Genomic DNA, 17,882 nt, shown 5'->3' on the forward strand with positions numbered 1-17,882 from the left:
TTTCTTGGCTTTCCAAAGTTTACATTTTGCTGTACAACACAATATTCTGGAAGGGTCTGAACTATCACTGGGCAACCTTAACTCTGTGTTAACAAAGTGTTGTTCTTTTTTGGCCATATATAGCTTGATTGATCAATCAATTCTTATCTGATTTACACTTGTGTAAACCTAGAGTAACTCCACTGACTTCAGTTACTTCAGTCTGCATTATTACCACTGTAAACACAGCATTTTGTATAAAAAAGATTGCACATCACCTTCCCACGGAGACAATAATGTCATCATTTGATTATATCTGTAAGGAAACACAGAATGAAACCATGGTCATGGGAGATATCTGGAAATCTTATTTTTGGTGAATAACCTCCGTTCAGTTAGTTTCTTCAAGACACCTTTGATCTCCTTGTTCCTCATGCTGTAGATGATCGGATTCATCAGAGGAGGCACCACGGAATAAAGCACACTCACCACAAAATCCAGACCTGATGGAGAGTGGGAGGTGGGCTTCACGTAAGCAAAAACTGCAGTGCAAAATCACAAGGAGGCCACAATGAGGTGAGGAAGTCAGGTGGAGAAGGCTTTATGCCAACCCTGCTCAGAGTGAATTCTCAGCACTGTTTTGAAGATCTGAACAACACAGGATGGGTCACTCAATAATTGCCCTGTTCTGTTCATTCTTTGTGAAGCATATGACATTGGCCACTGTGTGAAGACAGGATATTTATATAGGTGTAAATTTCTAGTAACTCCATTGACATGAGTGGAGTTTTTCTAGATATTTACCAGTGTAAATACTTCAGTGTGCCAAAACGGATTCCGCGTTATGTTCTCATGGAGACAATAATGTCAAGAGCTGATTACATTCATAAAGAAACACAGAATGAGACGATGATCATGGGAGAAAGTTGGCCATTTTATTTTGTGGAGAATAGCCATAACCCAATCATTTTCCACAGGGCAGATTTGATATCCTTGTTCCTCATGCTATAAATTATCAGATTCATCATGGGAGGCACCAGGGCATAAAAAACTGGCACCACGAGATCCAGACATGAGATTGAGCTGGAGGTGCATTTAATATAGGAAAAACTAGCAGTGCAAACAAGCTGGGGGATTTCACAGAAGAACTGCTCCATCTCATTGTCTCCACAGAAGGTTATTGCAAATGTGTTTCCAGTGTGCAGTGCAGAATTGAGAACCCCACTGATCCAAATACTGGCTGCCATTTGGACACAAGCTCTCCTGTTCATCATTGACTCGTAGTGCAGTGGTTGGCAGATGGTGAAGTATCGGTCATAAGCCATGATGTTCAATAGAGAAGCTCAGCTGCAGCAAAGAAAAGAGAAGAGAAAGTATTGGGCGGCACATCCATAATACGTAATGGCCCTGGTGCTCATGAGGGAATTGGCAATGGACTTGGGGACGACAATGGAGATTGAGCTAAGGTCTAGGACGGACAGATTCTTCAGGAAGAAATACATGAGTGTGTGAAGATGGTGGCTGAGAGCTATGGCTGTGATGATGAGACGATTCCCAGTCAGGGCTGCCGGGTAAATCCCTAGAAACTGCAAGAAATGCAAAATTGGCAGCTCCCGAATGTCAGAGAATCCCAGGAGGAGGAACTTGGTCACAGTGATTTGGTTGGATATTTTCTTCCTCAGTACATTATGTGATGGCTGTGAAGGGAAAGACAAGGGCAATGGCCAGGGTTCGGCTGCCGTAAGTAGAGGCCTTACTGGAGCCCTAGACAGGGCTGGCTCCAGGGTTTGTGCCGCCCCAAGCAGCAAAAAAAAAAAAAAAAAAAGCCGCCATGGTAAGCTGCGGCAGCTCTACCTCCGCTTCATTCTACTGTGGCAATTCAGCGGCAGGTCCTTCGCTCCGAGAGGCAGTGACGGCCTTGCTGTCTTAGGAGTCATTGGTCCTATCTATCTATCTATCTATCTATCTATCTATCTATCTATCTATCTATCTATCTATCTATCCATCCACTGCCGGGATTGTTTGATTCTCTCTCTCTCTCTCATGCCCCCATCACCGTATTATCCAGCAGCCATTGCGGTGTGCCTTCGCTGGATGTCCTGAGTTGATGGGTCTCTCTGCAGTTCCTAGCAGACAGGGATCTACTCCATAGATGGGCGCTCTTTGCTCCCCTCCTTGGGCAGGCTTGGCTGAGAGGTGATGGACTAAATGGGATGAGGGACTGAAAGCCTCTCCCAGCTCTAGAAAGGGCCAGGCACAGGAAGGAGGAGAGTGATGTGGGAAGGAAATGGTGGCCAGGGCTGGCCAAAGGACAGAATCAGGAGAGAATGTCTGGTGTTTGGAACTTTGACAGGAGGAAGCAGAGGTCATGAGCTGATCCCTGGGGCTGGGGCCATATCAGGGGAGTGGAGCTGAGCAGAAGAGGGGACTGGTGGGAAAAGGGGTTCAACAGGAATCTCTGAGGAAGCTGAGTCAGGAACTCTGAGTGGAGAATAGGCTCTGGGCCATAGAGGGGGACTCTCAAAAAACAGGGACCAAGAGCGTCCGTGAGGTGGAGGGTTGTGAGAGGGGAGGAAGGGGATCAGGGGCTAGGGGGGTTGTTTGCAGGTCTGGGCTGTGTGTGGCAGAGGGAAGGAGACACCCGGGGACTAGAGTAAGAGCGTTCAGGGGGTGGAGGATGCATCAGAGGCTGGAGTCAAAGGGCCTGAATCTCTTCTCCCTGAAACCAGACATACTCCAGTGTAACACCATGGACTACCCCTGAGATGAGTGATGGGGGAATCAGCCCCATTGTCTCCAGTGGGGTTACTCCTGATTTACACCAGGGTGACTGAGAGGGAAATCAATTGACTGCAGTGGAGTATTTCTAACTTTTCATACAGTTGGTGCATTTTGGTGCTGATTCATTGTACATTGCGAGAGATCAAACCGGAGCTCAGATCCTCATGCAGGGTCTCCAAAGCTCAAGGGCCAACTCAGCAGAGTGCAGTCCACCCACTGACCCTGAGGGGGAAATAAAGTGACAGCGTTATTAGCCACAGTGTTTAATTCTCAGTTAGGCGTGTCAGCCTTTGAAGTGCTTGGAGTCACGCCAAATGGATTGCACTGTGCATGTGCCTGGCGAGAGGAGGAGATGGTTGGAAACTGTTTCTGACTTGCAGCCCCATAGCTGATGAAAGGAGAATGTTCTGGCCAAGAAACCTAGGTCCTGTGAGTCAAAATCTAACCCTGGGCAGAAATCTGTGCCTAAAAACAGGAGGGATCTGCCTCTGTTGAAGGGTATCTAATCTTGGGAAACTATCTCTTGAGCACAACTGAATATTGAGAAGGTGCCGAAACTATTTTTGAAATGAAAATAAATAACCCATATACATGCTCACTGGGAGGGGGGATGATTGGGGGCGGAAGAGTTGGTGGGAAAGGAAGAGAGGAGTTTTGGGGGCAGTGAGAGGAGGGGTGATTATGGAGAGGAGGATAAATGAGGAGGTGGGATAGGAGATAGGTTGGGGGTTAGGAGATTGGGAGGGGTAGGGCACTGGGAAGGGGAACATGAGGGTGAGTGACAGCAGCCTGGGGGAATATTGGGGACAGGGACACCTGAAAGCCCCACATTCCCCTCCCATGTATGTGCCAATATCTGGAGGTTTCCAATCCATCTATGGGGGTCCAACACTACCTGCTCCCCTCACGTGATCTTGAGGGATTTGTCCTTGTCCTTCTGGGGGGCTTAACCTGTCTCCCTTAACGCTTTTTCATGTGTGCCGGGTCTAGGGAAGCGCGGCCTCTTGGTGTGTGAAGCTGAGAAGAGTCAGATGGAAAGGGTGCACCAACAACACCGTGAAGACCCGGCTGGCCCTGGGGTGACTGGTACGAGTGATACAGTTCACACTTCTCGGAGCTATTGATTCTGGCTGCACCATCTCCTGGAACGGTATTCACTCAGCTCAGAAGAGCTAATTAAGATTAACAGGCCACTTCTCTGAGCATCCAATGTGGCAGATGGATGCATCCGACTTTGTGCTGCACTTATGGAGAGGTTCTGGGGGTCGATGTGAGGGGAACCCAGACAGGCACAGAATAGAGTTCCTGTCCAGAAAAACGTGGTGGTTCTGAAAAGAGCCTTTTGCTTCTCTTGTCCTCCATATCCATTGCTATGTACAGCTGACACAAGGACCACTTACTCCTACTAACATTTTTCTTTGTCTTCAAACAGCTAGAAAATTAAATAGCCAAAAACTTCACTGAAACAGAGTTAAGGTCTTCCAGTGAGAGCTCGTGCCCATCCAGAAGGTCCCGTTTAGCAAAACTCAAGCTTCAGAAAACCATGACATATAGAATTAAGGTAAGATAAGGTAATGGAAATGCCTACATAACCTTAACTCTGCCCCCTTTGGGCGATGCCCCACAACACCCGTAACACCCACACTCAGGCTCTGCCTTGTGACTGCAATGGACAAGCGCTACCTGCGCTTGCCCTATGCTCGAACACTGTGTCTGAACTATCACTGGGCAACCTTAAGTCTGTGTTAAAAACGCAAAATCCTTTGGTTTTTTTTTTTTTGCCATTTATAGCTAGTTCGATCAATCGATTCTTATCTGATTTACACTGGTGTAAACCTAGAGTACCTCCACTGACTTCAGTGAATTTAGTCTGGATTATTACCACTGTAAACAAAGCATTTTGTATAAAAAAGTTTGCACATCATCTTCCCATTGAGGCAATAATGTCATCATTTGATTATATCAGTAAGGAAACACAGAATGAAACCATGGTGAAGGGAGAAATCTGAAAATTTATTTTTTGATGAATAACCTCCATCCAGTTAGTTTCTTCAGGGCACCTTTGATCTCCTTGTTCCTGGTGCTGTAGATGAGGAAGGCACCATGGAAGAAAGCACACCTACCACAAGATCCAGACCTGATGGAGAGAGGGAAGTGGGCTTCACGTAAGCAATAACAGCAGTGCAAAATAACAAGGAGACCACAGTGAGGTGAGAAAGGTAGGTGGAGAAGGCTTTATGCCAACCCTGCTCAGAGTGGATTCTCAGCACTATTTTGAAGATCTGAACATATGACACGAATATAAAACCAAAGCAGCTTAAGCCTAAGAATAGGTTAAAGGAAAGAACCACAGTTTCACCAAGGTACAGGTCAGAGCAGGCCAGCTTCAGTATTTGGGGGATTTCACAGTAGAACTGACCCACCATGTTTCCGCCACAGAAGGTTATTGCAAACGTGTTCCCAGTGTGCAGAACAGAAAGAAGAATTCCAGTGATCCAGGCACTGGCTGCCATTTGGACACAAGCTCTCCTGTTCATTGTCATCTCACAGTGCAGTGGTTGGCAGATGGCGACGTATGAGTAATAGGCCACGATGGTGAGAATAGCAAAGTCAACCGCAGTGAAGAAGATGAAGAGAAAGACTTGGGTAACACATCCAGCATAAGAAATTGACATGGTGTTTAACAGGGAGTTTGCCACGGACTTGGGAACAGTGAGGGAGATAGATCCAAGGTCTAAGACAGACAGATTTATCAGGAAGAAGTACATGGGGGTGTGAATGTGATGGTCAAGCAGTGCAAGGACGATAAGAAGGAGATTCCCTGTCAGGGATACCAGGTAAATCCCTAGAAACAGCACAAAGTGTAAAATACGGAGCCACCGAACATCAGAGAATCCCATTATATATATTTAACATGGTTGTGTGAGGTACCATTCAAACAGTATTGTAAATAAATTTTCTTCTATTGTGCTACAGACTGAGGTTGCTGGTCCTCTTTTCAAGTCAAATCACATTCCTCTGCTTTTCACAGTTCCTCATAGGTCAGGTTTTCTAAACCTTTGATCATTTTTGTTGGTCTCTTCTGAACTCTTTCCAATCTGTCCACATCTTTCTTAAAGTGTGTCACCCAGAACCAGACACAGTACTCCAGCTGAGGCCTCACCAGTGCCAAGTAGAGTGGGACAATTACCTTCCGTGTCTTACATACGACATTCTTTTTAATACACTCCAAATGGTATTAACCTTTTTCGCAACTACATCACATTGTTTACTCATATTCAATTTGTGAACCATTCTAGCCCCGAGATCCTTTTCAGCAATGCCACCACCTAGCGAGTGATTCCCCATTTTGTAGTTGAACATTTGATTTTTCCTTGGTAAGAGAAGAACTTTGCACTTGTCTTTAATGAATTCCCTCTTGCTGATTTTAGACCAATTCTCCAATTTGTCAAGGTCATTTCGAATTCTGATCCTGTCCTCAAAAGTGTTTGCAATCCTTCCCAGCTTGGTGTCATCTGCAAGTTTTATAAGCATATTATCTCCTCCGTTATCCAAGTCGTTAATAAAAATATTGAATAATAGTCTTAAAAATGCCACCAGAAAAGTGTTGCAGGTTTTGATCGTAAAACTATGAGTGGAGCTTTTCACCTAGGGGCCTGGAATGAACAATTCCCGTTAAAACTAATTGGAATTTTGGTGGCCAAATATCTATAGGCAACCTTGAAAATCCAATCACTGGTTATTTTGGCCCCTCCATGAACACAAAATAGCCTACATCACCATGAGAGAGGTTGAGTTGTGTTACCCTGAGGTGTTGCCTAATTTAGCTAAAATCTCCCGGAATTAATTTGAATAAAACTTGTCAAAAGCAGAAGAGAGGATCAGAATCCTCCTACACCATTATTTAAAGAATTTTTTTTTTAATTCATAGAAATTTAGAATCTTTTTTAAAAAATCTACCATTTTGTCAATTTTTGGAAAAATGTTGTTCCTATTTTTGGTGGAGATCAAATTAGATTAACAGATTCCATGGCCAGAATGGACAATAGTGACTGTCTAGTCTGACCTCCTGTATAACCCAGCCCACAGAACATCCCCAAAATAATACCTAGAGCAGATCCTTTAGTAAAACATCCAATCTTGATTTGAAAATTGTCAGTGATGGAATCTACAAAATAAGTAATTAATAATAAACTAAGCGAGATATTCAAAGAGGATTAATGGAGCTGGGCACTCCTCTCCTGTCAAAAGCCAATGGCATTTAGACACACAAATCCAGTATATTCCTTTGAATATTTCAGCCTATCTGGATAATGAGAGCATGCAGTTACTTTAGAGTAGATAAAACTCTATGAGGGATAGAAACTCACCTTCCTCACACCATAGACCATTCACAAGCTGATGATGAGACTCCGCCATGGGCAGGTTATTCAAGAACTGTCCTCTAAGGGGCCTCTTAAACTTTCCTCTGAATCAGGTGGTACTGGCCACTATCAGGGACAGAATACTGGACTGGATGGTCAAAACATCTTACCTAGTTAGACAATTCCTATGACAAGCAGATGCTGTCAAATAAAATTGCAATGAATGTTGCACCCACATCAACTCACATGCATTTAATTTACTTTTAATTACTCATTATTAAAGCTGGTCAAAAATGAAAATTATATTTTTATGGGAAATGTCATTGTTTTGTAACATCCTATAATATTGCTTTTGGATGGGGGGTGGGCAAAAAAATGAAACTGGAATCTGAAAAGTGTTTGGTTTTCAATAAACGTCTCTAGTAAAAATGCCACTATATGGTAAATATTTTCTAGTTTTGGGAAAAGATTTCTGATATTGAAAACTTTCCCCCCCAAACCTGAAAAAATATACAAAAATGTTTTCCATTTCCAGGTTTTCATAAAACCAAAAACGACTTTCCCCCACCATCACCACTCATTATGAATTATCCTCCAAGTAACTATTATGCCCATTGGACAGATGACAAACTGAGGAATGGAGCAGTGAAGAGACTGAACAAAGTCAGGGGAATAGTTGGGATCAAATCTCAGGACACCTTGACCCTTAGCTTTTTAATAATTAATTTATTATCTGATAGTTGCACCTGATATGAGAGGCCCTTTATATTATGTAAGACACAGTCTCCGCTCCAAAGAGCTTACAGTAGAAAAGACAGGCAAAGGGTGGGAGGGGAAAGACCCTGCTGCCTTGTTTTAATTATGATTATTTTAGTTTCTGAAAGCTCTCCAGGGAACTAGAGGGCAAGAAAATTAATTCTTGCCTTTGGGCCCTTGAGGGCTCCAGTGAGTGAGTCCGACAAACCCGTAGGAAACAGACATGGATAAATCATCTTCCTGCAGCCCCAACATTTTTGACACACAGCTCATCTGCAGAGAGCACAGATCTCACTGTATTTGCAGCAGCTCAGCCTCAGTATGAGGGGGGAACAGCCTCTCATAATACAGTGATAGGGCATTAGTTAGAGAGATAGATCGATAGAGCGGTGTGTATGGGGCTAGAGAGAGAGGGGTAACCAATTGCAGTCTGTAGATGGAGGAGAAAAGACATATCAGTCTGGGAGGATTCCACACACACCGGCACCGTAAGTTTGCTCTTGCTATGAAATATATTTGTGAGTTACAGAGTGGCATTTTAAGGAAGAAATTGTAAGTGCCAATAGATTTTTTTTTTCATATTTATACTCTTACCTCAATTTGGGCAAGGGAAACTGAGGCAGTCCAAAGCATTTACCTTAGGAAAGAGGGGTCAGAATATTCGTGCCTCAGTTTCCTTCTATTGGGAGTGGGGGAATTGATCAATTTGACACACATAGTTTTTAGAATGGATCGAGGGTTTACATTAAAATTGTCCAAAAATTCTGACAATCACTATCAGCTCGTTGTTGCTTTTCTCTCTGTATACATTAGTTTCTTGTTATTTCTGTTTATCTGTCTGTTTATACTTTTCTCTCTATATTAGTTTGTTTATACTTCTCTATCTACCTGTTAGTTTGGGTTCATTCTGTTTTTCTCTCTCACTCTCTGTATCTTTTCTTACTTGTGTCTCTTTGTTAGTTTGTTGTTAGATCTATCAAACTATCTATCTATCTATCTAGCATCAGTTTGTGTCTAGTTCTCAGTTTATTGTTTCATCTGTCTATTAGATTGCTGCGAAGGTAGTTGAGTCAAGTGGGTTAGCAGTAGTGGGGACAAGGAGCCTGGATTCAATCCCCAGCTCTGGAAATGGAGTGGGGTTAAGTGGGTAAGAGTAACAAGGACTGAGAGCCAGGACTCCTGAGTTTTATATACGGCTCTGGGAGGAAATTCAGTCCAGTGTGTAGAGGAGCCAGTACTGGGGGTTTCTATTTCTGTCTCTCATAAAGACTGTGGGACTGGCACCCCTCATTACTTAAAGCTGAGTGGTTAGGGCTCTCGTCTGGCCAGTGACAAACTCAGACTCCCTCTGACTGATGAAGAGAAGGGATTTGAATTCCCAATTTACAGGAGGGTTCCTGAGCCGCTAGGCTATGGGCTGTTCTGAAATGAGACTGTCTCAGTCTCTCCTTTTGAAGCTGCTCCACTTTGTATCAATAATTAAATAGTCATTGGATCAGGGACCAGAACTTGGCTCTACCAGACACCAGGTGAGTGCCCCAAGTACCATGCTGGAGAATCACTCTCACTTGCGTTCACTGGCCCAATGACTCTCCATTGTCACTCGCAGCAATCATTCCTGATGGCAATGGAGAGTCACTGGGATAGGGGCTGAGATGTAGTCTAATGTACACGCTAGAGGAGGGAACTATGAGTCATGACACCTCACTTTGTTCCCAGCTGTGGGAGGGAGTTGAGTCCAGTGAGTAAAGCCAGAACTCTTGGCCTGTATTTCCAGCTCCGGGAGAGGTGTTGGATTTAGTTGGTTAGAGCAGGGAGCGAAATGGGAGTCAGCACTCCTGGGATCCCTTATAAGCTCTGGGAGGGAGTTTAGTTGAGTGGTTAGAGAAGCAGGAGGGGAGCTGGAATATCTGTCTCTTACAGCGAGCATGGAAATCTGTCTAGAAGAAGGGACAGGGCATCAGGACTGCTGAGCTCTATTCATGATTAGAGTTTACCGCGTAATTATGGTTGAGGTTTGGTCACCTCCATGCGAGATACTGCTCCCATTTAGGGCACTATAAATGGGGAGTAATTCCATGGCATGCTGTGAAATTACCCTACATTCGCAGCAATTCCCCTAACAGCAGAATGTGGCCAGCCAGACACCCGATTCCCCTCAGTAAACTGAGGATAGTAACATTTATACAACATTATACAGAGTTCGCCCACCTTTGGGTGGCAGAGATATACAAATACCTCAAAAGCAATTATTCCTAATTCTCCTCTCCAGCACCCTGGTGTAAATTAGTAGTCACTGCACTGGAGTCCATTGAGCTGATTCTACTTTCTCTCACCCCAGTGTAAATCAGGAGTAACTCCATTGGAGTCAGTGGGACTGTTTTCCCCATCCTCATTCCCATATTACATCAATCTTCACAAGCTAAGCGTCTGACTCAAGGAAATTCAGGTGGTTTTCACAAAAGGAGAGTTATTTTACTGATCTAATCCTGGCCCTTGCTCTTGTCCCTCCCTCTGCAACCATCACACGATATCCTGAGAAAGAAAATGTCCAACCGAACCACCGTGACCGAGTTCCTTCTCCTGGGATTCTCTGATGTTCGGGAGCTGCAGATTTGGCACTTTGTGGGGTTTCTAGTGATGTACTTGGCAGCCCTGGTGGGGAATCTTCTTATCTTCATGGCCATTGCCTTCGACCACCACCTTCACAACCCCATGTACTTCTTCCTGATGAATCTGTCCATCCTAGATGTTGGCTCCATCTCTGTCACCATCCCCAAATCCATGGCCAACTCCCTCATGAACACCAGGTCCATTTCCTATGCTGGATGTGTTGCCCAAGTCTTTTTCTTCCTCTTCTTCGTGACAGCAGATTTTTCCCTTCTCATTGTCATGGCGTATGACCGATATGTTGCCATCTGCCAACCACTGCACTATGACACAATGATGAACAGCAGAGCTTGTGTCCAAATGGCAGCTGGTGCCTGGATCAGTGGAATTCTCCACTCTGTACTACACACCGGGAACACGTTTGCATTGACCTTCTTTGGAGGCAACATGGTGGATCAGTTCTTCTGTGAAATCCCCCAGCTGCTGAAGCTCACCTGCTCTGACTCCTATCTGAGTGAAGTTAGGGTTCCTGTATTTAGTGTGTGTTTAGTCTTAGGCTGCTTTGTTTTTATGATTGTGTCATATGTTCAGCTCTTCAAATCAGTGCTCAGAATCCCCTCTGAGCAGGGACTACATAAAGCCTTCTCCACCTGCCTTCCTCACCTCACTGTGGTCTCCTTGTTTGTTTTCACTGGGTCCTTTGCCTACCTAAAACCCACCTCCATCTCCCCATCTGCTCTGGATCTTGTGGTGGCAGTTCTCTATTCCCTATTGCCACCAATCGTGAATCCAATTATCTACAGCATGAGGAACAAAGAGATCAAAGCTGCCCTGAGGAGACTGACTGGGTGTAGGTAATTCACCAAGAATTAATTTTCTGTTTTTCTCTAATTAAAGTGTGCTTATGTAGTATCTTTAGCTATTCATTAAAGTTATTTTCATAACCACACAGATTGCACACAAACACGTCTGATTTTGACCTAGTTGCACCAATGCAAATCTAGATTAACTCCGCTGATGTCACTGCAGCTGGTGTGATTTACACCAGTAGAAAATCTGGTCCAGTTGTGGAGTAAATGGGTGTAAATTGTGTGCACGAGAGCAATCAGACTTTCATTCTGTGCCAAAACAATACACATTACACTGCTTGGCCACTAGCGCCTGCTCCATGGCCACTGAAAAGAATGATGGGAATTGTCTTGCTTGTGTGTATAAATCAGGGAGTTGCTTAATTTGGAACCAGAGGAGTCAGACTGGTGTAAGTCTGGGGTAGGTGAGAAGACATTTGGGGTAAATCCTCAACACATCAGTGTAGTTCCATTGACTTTGGTGGCACAAAATCTAATTGCAGCATCTGTGGAGCTGACCCACTGCCTCCAGTGGAGCTGTATATCCATTGCCACCGGCTGGGGACTGGGCCCATTGTCTTATAAACCACCATTCTTGGCCTAACCACTAGGAGGGGGAGAAGAGACCAGACTGTGTTAGCTCACATGTACATTCGGGCGTGTGGGAGATGGAGAGACTGGCTAGAAATTACAGGGAAGTTTCTAACCACCAGCGGGGCAAGGTTCTGGAGCAGCCACACAATAGAAGTTCTGGGGGTCCAATGACTGAATTAGTTGAAGATAGAGCTGGACACATGTCTGAGTGGGATTGTATGATGGGGCTGCTTGTGATGGTCGGGGGTAGGGCTCATCAGCCCTGGGGCTCAGTTGTGGCCTATGTCTCATGTTCCCAAAAGCTCATGCTTCAGGGTCTCCTCTGGCCACTGGCAGGGATCAGGAAGTGATTCCTCCCCACCCCACCCAGTGTATTCTGGGAGCATTTTTTAAATCTCTGAAGCATCGGGGCGGCCCTAGCTGGAGATGGGCCATTGGGTGGGATGTGGCAGGGATCTGAGGTAGCACCAAGCCAGTCTCTCTCTCAGGTGCGTGCCTGGCTGGTTCTTGCCCACATGTTCATGGTCTAACTGATCACCATCTGGGAGTCAGGTAGGAATTTCTCCCCCGTTCAGATTGGCAGGGACCTTAGGAGGGTTTCGCTTTCATCTGCAGAGTGTAGTGCAGGTCACTTGCCAGGATTTTCTGGGTGTATCACAATCATTTCCCTCCCTTTGCGGGGACCACAGGCACTGGTGCACCTCAGTCTCTCCTATTCTCTGCCGGTGGCACAGAACTGTCTAGTCTCCTGAGGGCTGTGACATTTTGGTCTAATTTCAGTTGTTGGGTTTGGTGTTGGAGTACAGGAGATCCGACTTTGTGTTCTGGTCGTTCCTTCTGGCCTTGAACTCTATGACTCTGTGTCTTTATGGATGTGCAGGGACGGAGGAGAGGAGAAAGGGCCAGACAGAGAATAAACACTAGTAGAGTCCATGGCATTGCATTAGTACAACTGTCTGTGAGGCCCTGTCCTCCTGGCTGAGGGAGGTGACTCCAGTTCAGATGGAGCCCTTGACCTGTGTAGCTGTGCAGTGTCGCTGTATAAACACCACCCATGGGCAGTGCATGTTATGAGGCCCCTCTGTGCCGCACCTGAGGATCGGAGCCTGTTCCAGTGGCTGTCAGACATCCTGGTTTTTCAGCTCAACCTGTAAAAGCTCGTACTTTGGGCCTTAGATGTCTCTGTTTGAGTCCCCCAGGTGCCAGCCTAGATTCGATGGTGACCCTCGCATACACGCAAGTGGCCTGAGAACTTCAGGGGACCTTATTCCTGCACTAATCAGAGGCTGATGTTGCCTACCAAGCTACTGCAGAACAGCAGTGGGAGTGAGACCTAAGAGGGGAGGGGCTCCCTAGCAAGAGGAGGGGCAGGTTTATTCCCGGATCATCTCTGACATGCCCATTCCTAGTCCCTCTGTACCCTGCAGACCAAAGATACATGACATGGGCACGGGTGTGTGTGTTACTCTCAGCTCAGGTTGTTAGAGTTGGTCAAAGTAACTTGTCATTGGGAAATGGTTTCCTCAACATGTTCATGACAGATGCTGCTATGTCTTTAGCTGAGTTAAACAATCTGCCAAAAGCTTGGGAAAATATTACCCATTTCTGCCCTCAACTAGGTTGGCCACTAATGCATTGCCAGAATACCGGACATTCTGGTATTTGTGGGAAAGCTGTGGCCACACCCTGGCCTGCGTGGCCCTGCAGCCAGTGTGACCTTGATTGAGTCCCTCATCCATGATAGTGGATAAAAACATGACTGCAGACAATGCACAAAAGAAGAGGATTATCTGGCTTAAAACCAAATAAATAGCCAGCTACCTCGACCCACCATGCTCACCTCTCCCGAACACCTTCTGCACGGCTTCCTAGATACCTCCTCTGCCAGGAATATGTTCCAACAAACTGGATCTCCTGCACTATGTCCCAGAGGCACTGGTGGCAGGTATATTGTCCAACAGTGAATATTGTGGCTCCCTTCTGGAGTAGGGCCTAATGGAGTTAAAGGAGTCCTTGGGAACTTGCGTTTAACTCCTCAGGACTTTTAGAAAATCCCATCTCTGCTCTTAGAATAACCTCCTCTCTTCTCCCTAGACATGATGTCTCTGGGTTAGGTGTCAGACACATGGCCCTGGGCACGTGAACTTGCTTTATAGGTGAAAAGAAGGATTTAGTTCTCCAGGGCTCTCAGTTAAGGACCAAACTATAATTCTAAAGCCTGTTTTCAGTCTCTTTTTAAAGGTCTCTAGGGTGTTTGGACCCTAGGTCCCATCAATGGAAATTTTTGCAGAATATTCATAGCATTTAAATCCAGAAAAGACCATTATATCACCCAGTCTGAGCCTTCTGACCTCCTATAGATCAAAGGGTATTTTCCCCTGTCTTGAGCCCAATAAGTTATGTTTGACGAATGCATGTTCCAGAAGGGCATTCAGTCTCCATCTAAAGACATCAAGAGATGGAGAATCCACGACTAGCCTTGGTAAAAGCTACCAAGGTGAATTGGACGTGCAGTCCCGATTGAAGGGAATTTTCAAAGCTAATTAGGGAATTTGATAGATTTGAAGTTCTGAGCCCTATTGTATTTGTTGTCCCAGCATATGGTTTAGCATATGGCACAAGGGATTTTGCTGCTCTTTGATCATTTCCTCAATGATAGTTGCCATACTGGGAAGAGAAAAGAAGGCTGAGTGGGTACCTGATAACAGTCTTCAAATATGTTATGGGCAGTTATAAAGAGGATGGTGATCTATTCGCCTCCATGTCCATTGAAGATAGGACAAGAAGTAATGGGCTGCATCTGCAGCAAGGGAGATTTAGGTTACAGATTAAGAAAAGTTTTCTAACTCTAAGGACAGTTAAACTCTGAAACAGGCTGCCATGGCAGGTTGTGGAAGCCCGATCACTGGAGGTTTTTAAGAACAGGTTGGACAAGCATCTGTCAGGGCTGGTCTAGTGTTCCTAGGTCCTGCCTCAGCTTCTCGAGGTCCTTTTCAGCCCCACATTTTTATGGTTCTGTGATTCTTTAACATACCTACAAAAGACAGGAGTTCACTTTTTTCTATTAGTTGAGCTGGCGCCAGCCGTGGTATGTTCTTCAAAGGGGTGGGCTATTTTTTCCAGGAATTTAAGATGGGATTTCAAAGAGCCAGGCACTCGATTCCCCTTGGCTTTCAGTCCCTCCCAGCCCGGCATTTCTATGATTCTATGATCTCTGGTGGATTTCAAAGATCATGAGTCAATGGACCCACAGCTGCACACCAGGGTATCATTGCCCAGTATAGATACCTGCACTTCATCACCTAAGGCCTGGTTTTCAAAGGTGTTTAGGTGCCCGGTAGGCTTTTGTAAAGCATCTAGGTTTCCAAAACTCATTGATTTCAATGGGATTTAGATGCCTAGTTGCTTTTGAAAAACACATTGGTGCCTGGATCCATAAACAGACCCAGGCGTGGTGACCTGCAGTGCGGCAGCACCTAATTTTAGGCACCAAGGAAATCACTGGGAGAAAAATGAGCCCCCAAGCTGCCTATACGACAAATAGGGTGAGACAGCCAGCCACAAAACCCAGTATGCTCTTAGGGGAGGCGCCTGAGCTAGCCGATGAGAGATGCTGAGGAGAGGAGTGTGTGCTAGCTCAGACAGATGACTAAGTCCAGTCAGGGAGGCCTCTATATCTGCTAGAGAACCTCAAACCAGCGGAAGATAGGCACATGGTCCATCTGGGGCCTGATCTGGTTGTATCCACTACTTGATGACATCAAATGGATCCTCCCATCTAATCAAACATACCTCACCCTACCTAAACACCATTCACCAAAAACATCCGCAACATAGAAACTAATGAACCAACCAACCAACCAACAAAATACAGTACATCCTCACTATAATGAATCCCTGGGGATCCAAGCCATTTGTTCGTTAAAGCCAGGGGGTCATTACAGCAAAAGAGCCCTGCTGACGGGGGCAGAGGCTGACATTTTGAACCCCATGGCCATAGTGGAGGCTGACAGCTCTTCTGGCCCTGAGTTGCTAGTGGGGGCAGAGAGCTACTCTGGCCTCGAGGCCGGAGCAGGTGCAGAATTTTTACTCCCCACCCTGAAAAAAGGAGAAGAGCCAGAGACCCCATGTGTAACTTTGATATGGTAACTGATTATATGTGGAAAGTGCTCTGATACCATAGCGATGAATGACAGTAAAAAAGCCTCAGATGGATCAACAGATCAAAGATAGAGGGGTATGTATGGAACTGGATGGATAGCTAGACATGATAAGTTCATGGAGGATAGGTCCTCAATGGCTATTAACCAAGAGGGTCAGGTATGCAACCCTGTGCTCTGGGTGTCCCTAAGCCTCTGACTGCCAGATGCTAGAATTGGACAACACATGAGGGGTCACTCAATAATTGTCCTGTTCTGTTCATTCTGTCTGAATCATCTGATATTGGCCACTGTGTGAAGACAGGGTATTTATATAGGTGTAAATTTATAGTAACTCCATTGACCTGAGTGCAGTTTTTCTAGATATTTACCAGTGTAAATACCTCAGTGTGCATAACGGATTGCACGTTATGTTCTCATGGAGACAATAATGTCAAGAGTTGATTATGTTTATAAAGAAACACAGACTGAGACGATGGTCGTGGGAGAAAGATGGCCATCTTATTTTTTTGGAGAATAGCCTTGACTCAATCATTTTCCACAGGGCAGCTTCCATATACTTTTTCCTCGTGCTATAAATGATTGGATTCATCATGGGAGGCACAACAGAATAAAAAGAGTCACCATGAGATCCAGACCTGAGATTGAGCTGGAGGTGGGTGTAATATAGGCAAATCTAGCAGTGCAAACAAACACGGAGACCACAATGATGTGAGGGAGGCAGTTGGAGAAGGCTTTATGCTGGCCCCGCTCAGAGGGGATTCTCAGCACTTTTTTGAAGATCAGAACATAAGACACAATTATAAAAACAAAGTAGCTTAAGGCAAAGTACACACTAAAGGCAATAGTTCCAGTTTCACTGAGATATGAGTTATAGCAAGCAAGTTTGAGGAGCTGGGGGATTTCACAGAAGAACTGCTCCATCTCACTGTCTCCACAGAAGATTATTGCAAATGTGTTCCCAGTGTGCAGTGCAGAGTTGAGAACCCCACTGATCGAGATACTGACTGCCATTTGGTCACAAGCTCTCATGTTCATCATTGACTTGTAGTGCAGTGGTTGGCACATGGCGATGTACCGTTAGTACGCCATGATGGTCAGTAAGCGAAGCTCAGCTGTAGTGAAGAAAAAGAAGAGAAAGACTTGGGCAATGCATCCGTAATACGAAATGGCCCTGGTGCTGATGAGGGAATTAGCCATGGACTTTGGGATGATGATGGAGATGGAGCTAAGGTCTAGAACGGACAGATTCATTAGGAAGAAATACATGAGTGTGTGAAGATGGTGGTCGAGGGTATGGCTGTGATTATGAGAAATTTCCTGTCAAGGCAGCCAGGTAAAGCACTAGAAACACCATGAAATGAAAATTCTGCAGCTCCCGAATGTCAGAGAATTCCAGGAGAAGGAACTCAGTCACAGTTATTTGGTTGGACATATTCTTCCTCAGTACATCATGTGATGGCTGTGGAGGGAAGTACAAGGGCAATGGCCAGGGTTCAGCTGCAGTCACTATAGACCTTGCTGGAGCCCTAGGCATAACTAACAGTATGAACCAAAGACTGGAAACCAAACTAGGCCTGACCTTGGCAGAATAGTAACCCACCAGGTATTGACTAACCAAGTAAGCACATTCCTGATCGGAGAGGATGGTACAAGAACACCCAGAGTTCTCAAATAACTTTGTAAACAAATTCCCAAGAGGTGATACAGGAGCACACCGATCCCTCGAAAAATAAGGAGGGGAGGACAGGATAATGGGTGAGGAAGTTTTTTTTGACCCAGCAGGTACA

The 17,882-nt window shown here is 45.2% G+C and overlaps 2 protein-coding genes across 2 annotated transcripts; one reads left to right on the forward strand and one right to left on the reverse strand.

Moving 5' to 3' along the window:
• Nucleotides 1–324: 324 nt before the first annotated feature.
• On the reverse strand, nucleotides 325–5,528 carry LOC135974527 (olfactory receptor 14A16-like). Its single transcript, XM_065562952.1, has 3 exons — nucleotides 4,884–5,528; nucleotides 1,367–1,565; nucleotides 325–521 (listed from the first exon to the last, which is right to left on the reverse strand). Exons 1-3 carry the CDS (start codon nucleotides 5,526–5,528, stop codon nucleotides 325–327), a joined length of 1,041 nt encoding a protein of 346 aa, XP_065419024.1.
• Nucleotides 5,529–10,427: 4,899 nt separating this feature from the next.
• LOC135974606 (olfactory receptor 14A16-like) lies at nucleotides 10,428–11,348 on the forward strand. Its single transcript, XM_065563024.1, has one exon. It carries the CDS (start codon nucleotides 10,428–10,430, stop codon nucleotides 11,346–11,348), a length of 921 nt encoding a protein of 306 aa, XP_065419096.1.
• The last annotated feature ends 6,534 nt before the right edge of the window (nucleotides 11,349–17,882 follow it).

This window comes from Chrysemys picta, chromosome 12 (genome assembly GCF_011386835.1).
Source record: "Chrysemys picta bellii isolate R12L10 chromosome 12, ASM1138683v2, whole genome shotgun sequence".
Classification (NCBI taxonomy): domain Eukaryota; kingdom Metazoa; phylum Chordata; order Testudines; family Emydidae; genus Chrysemys; species Chrysemys picta.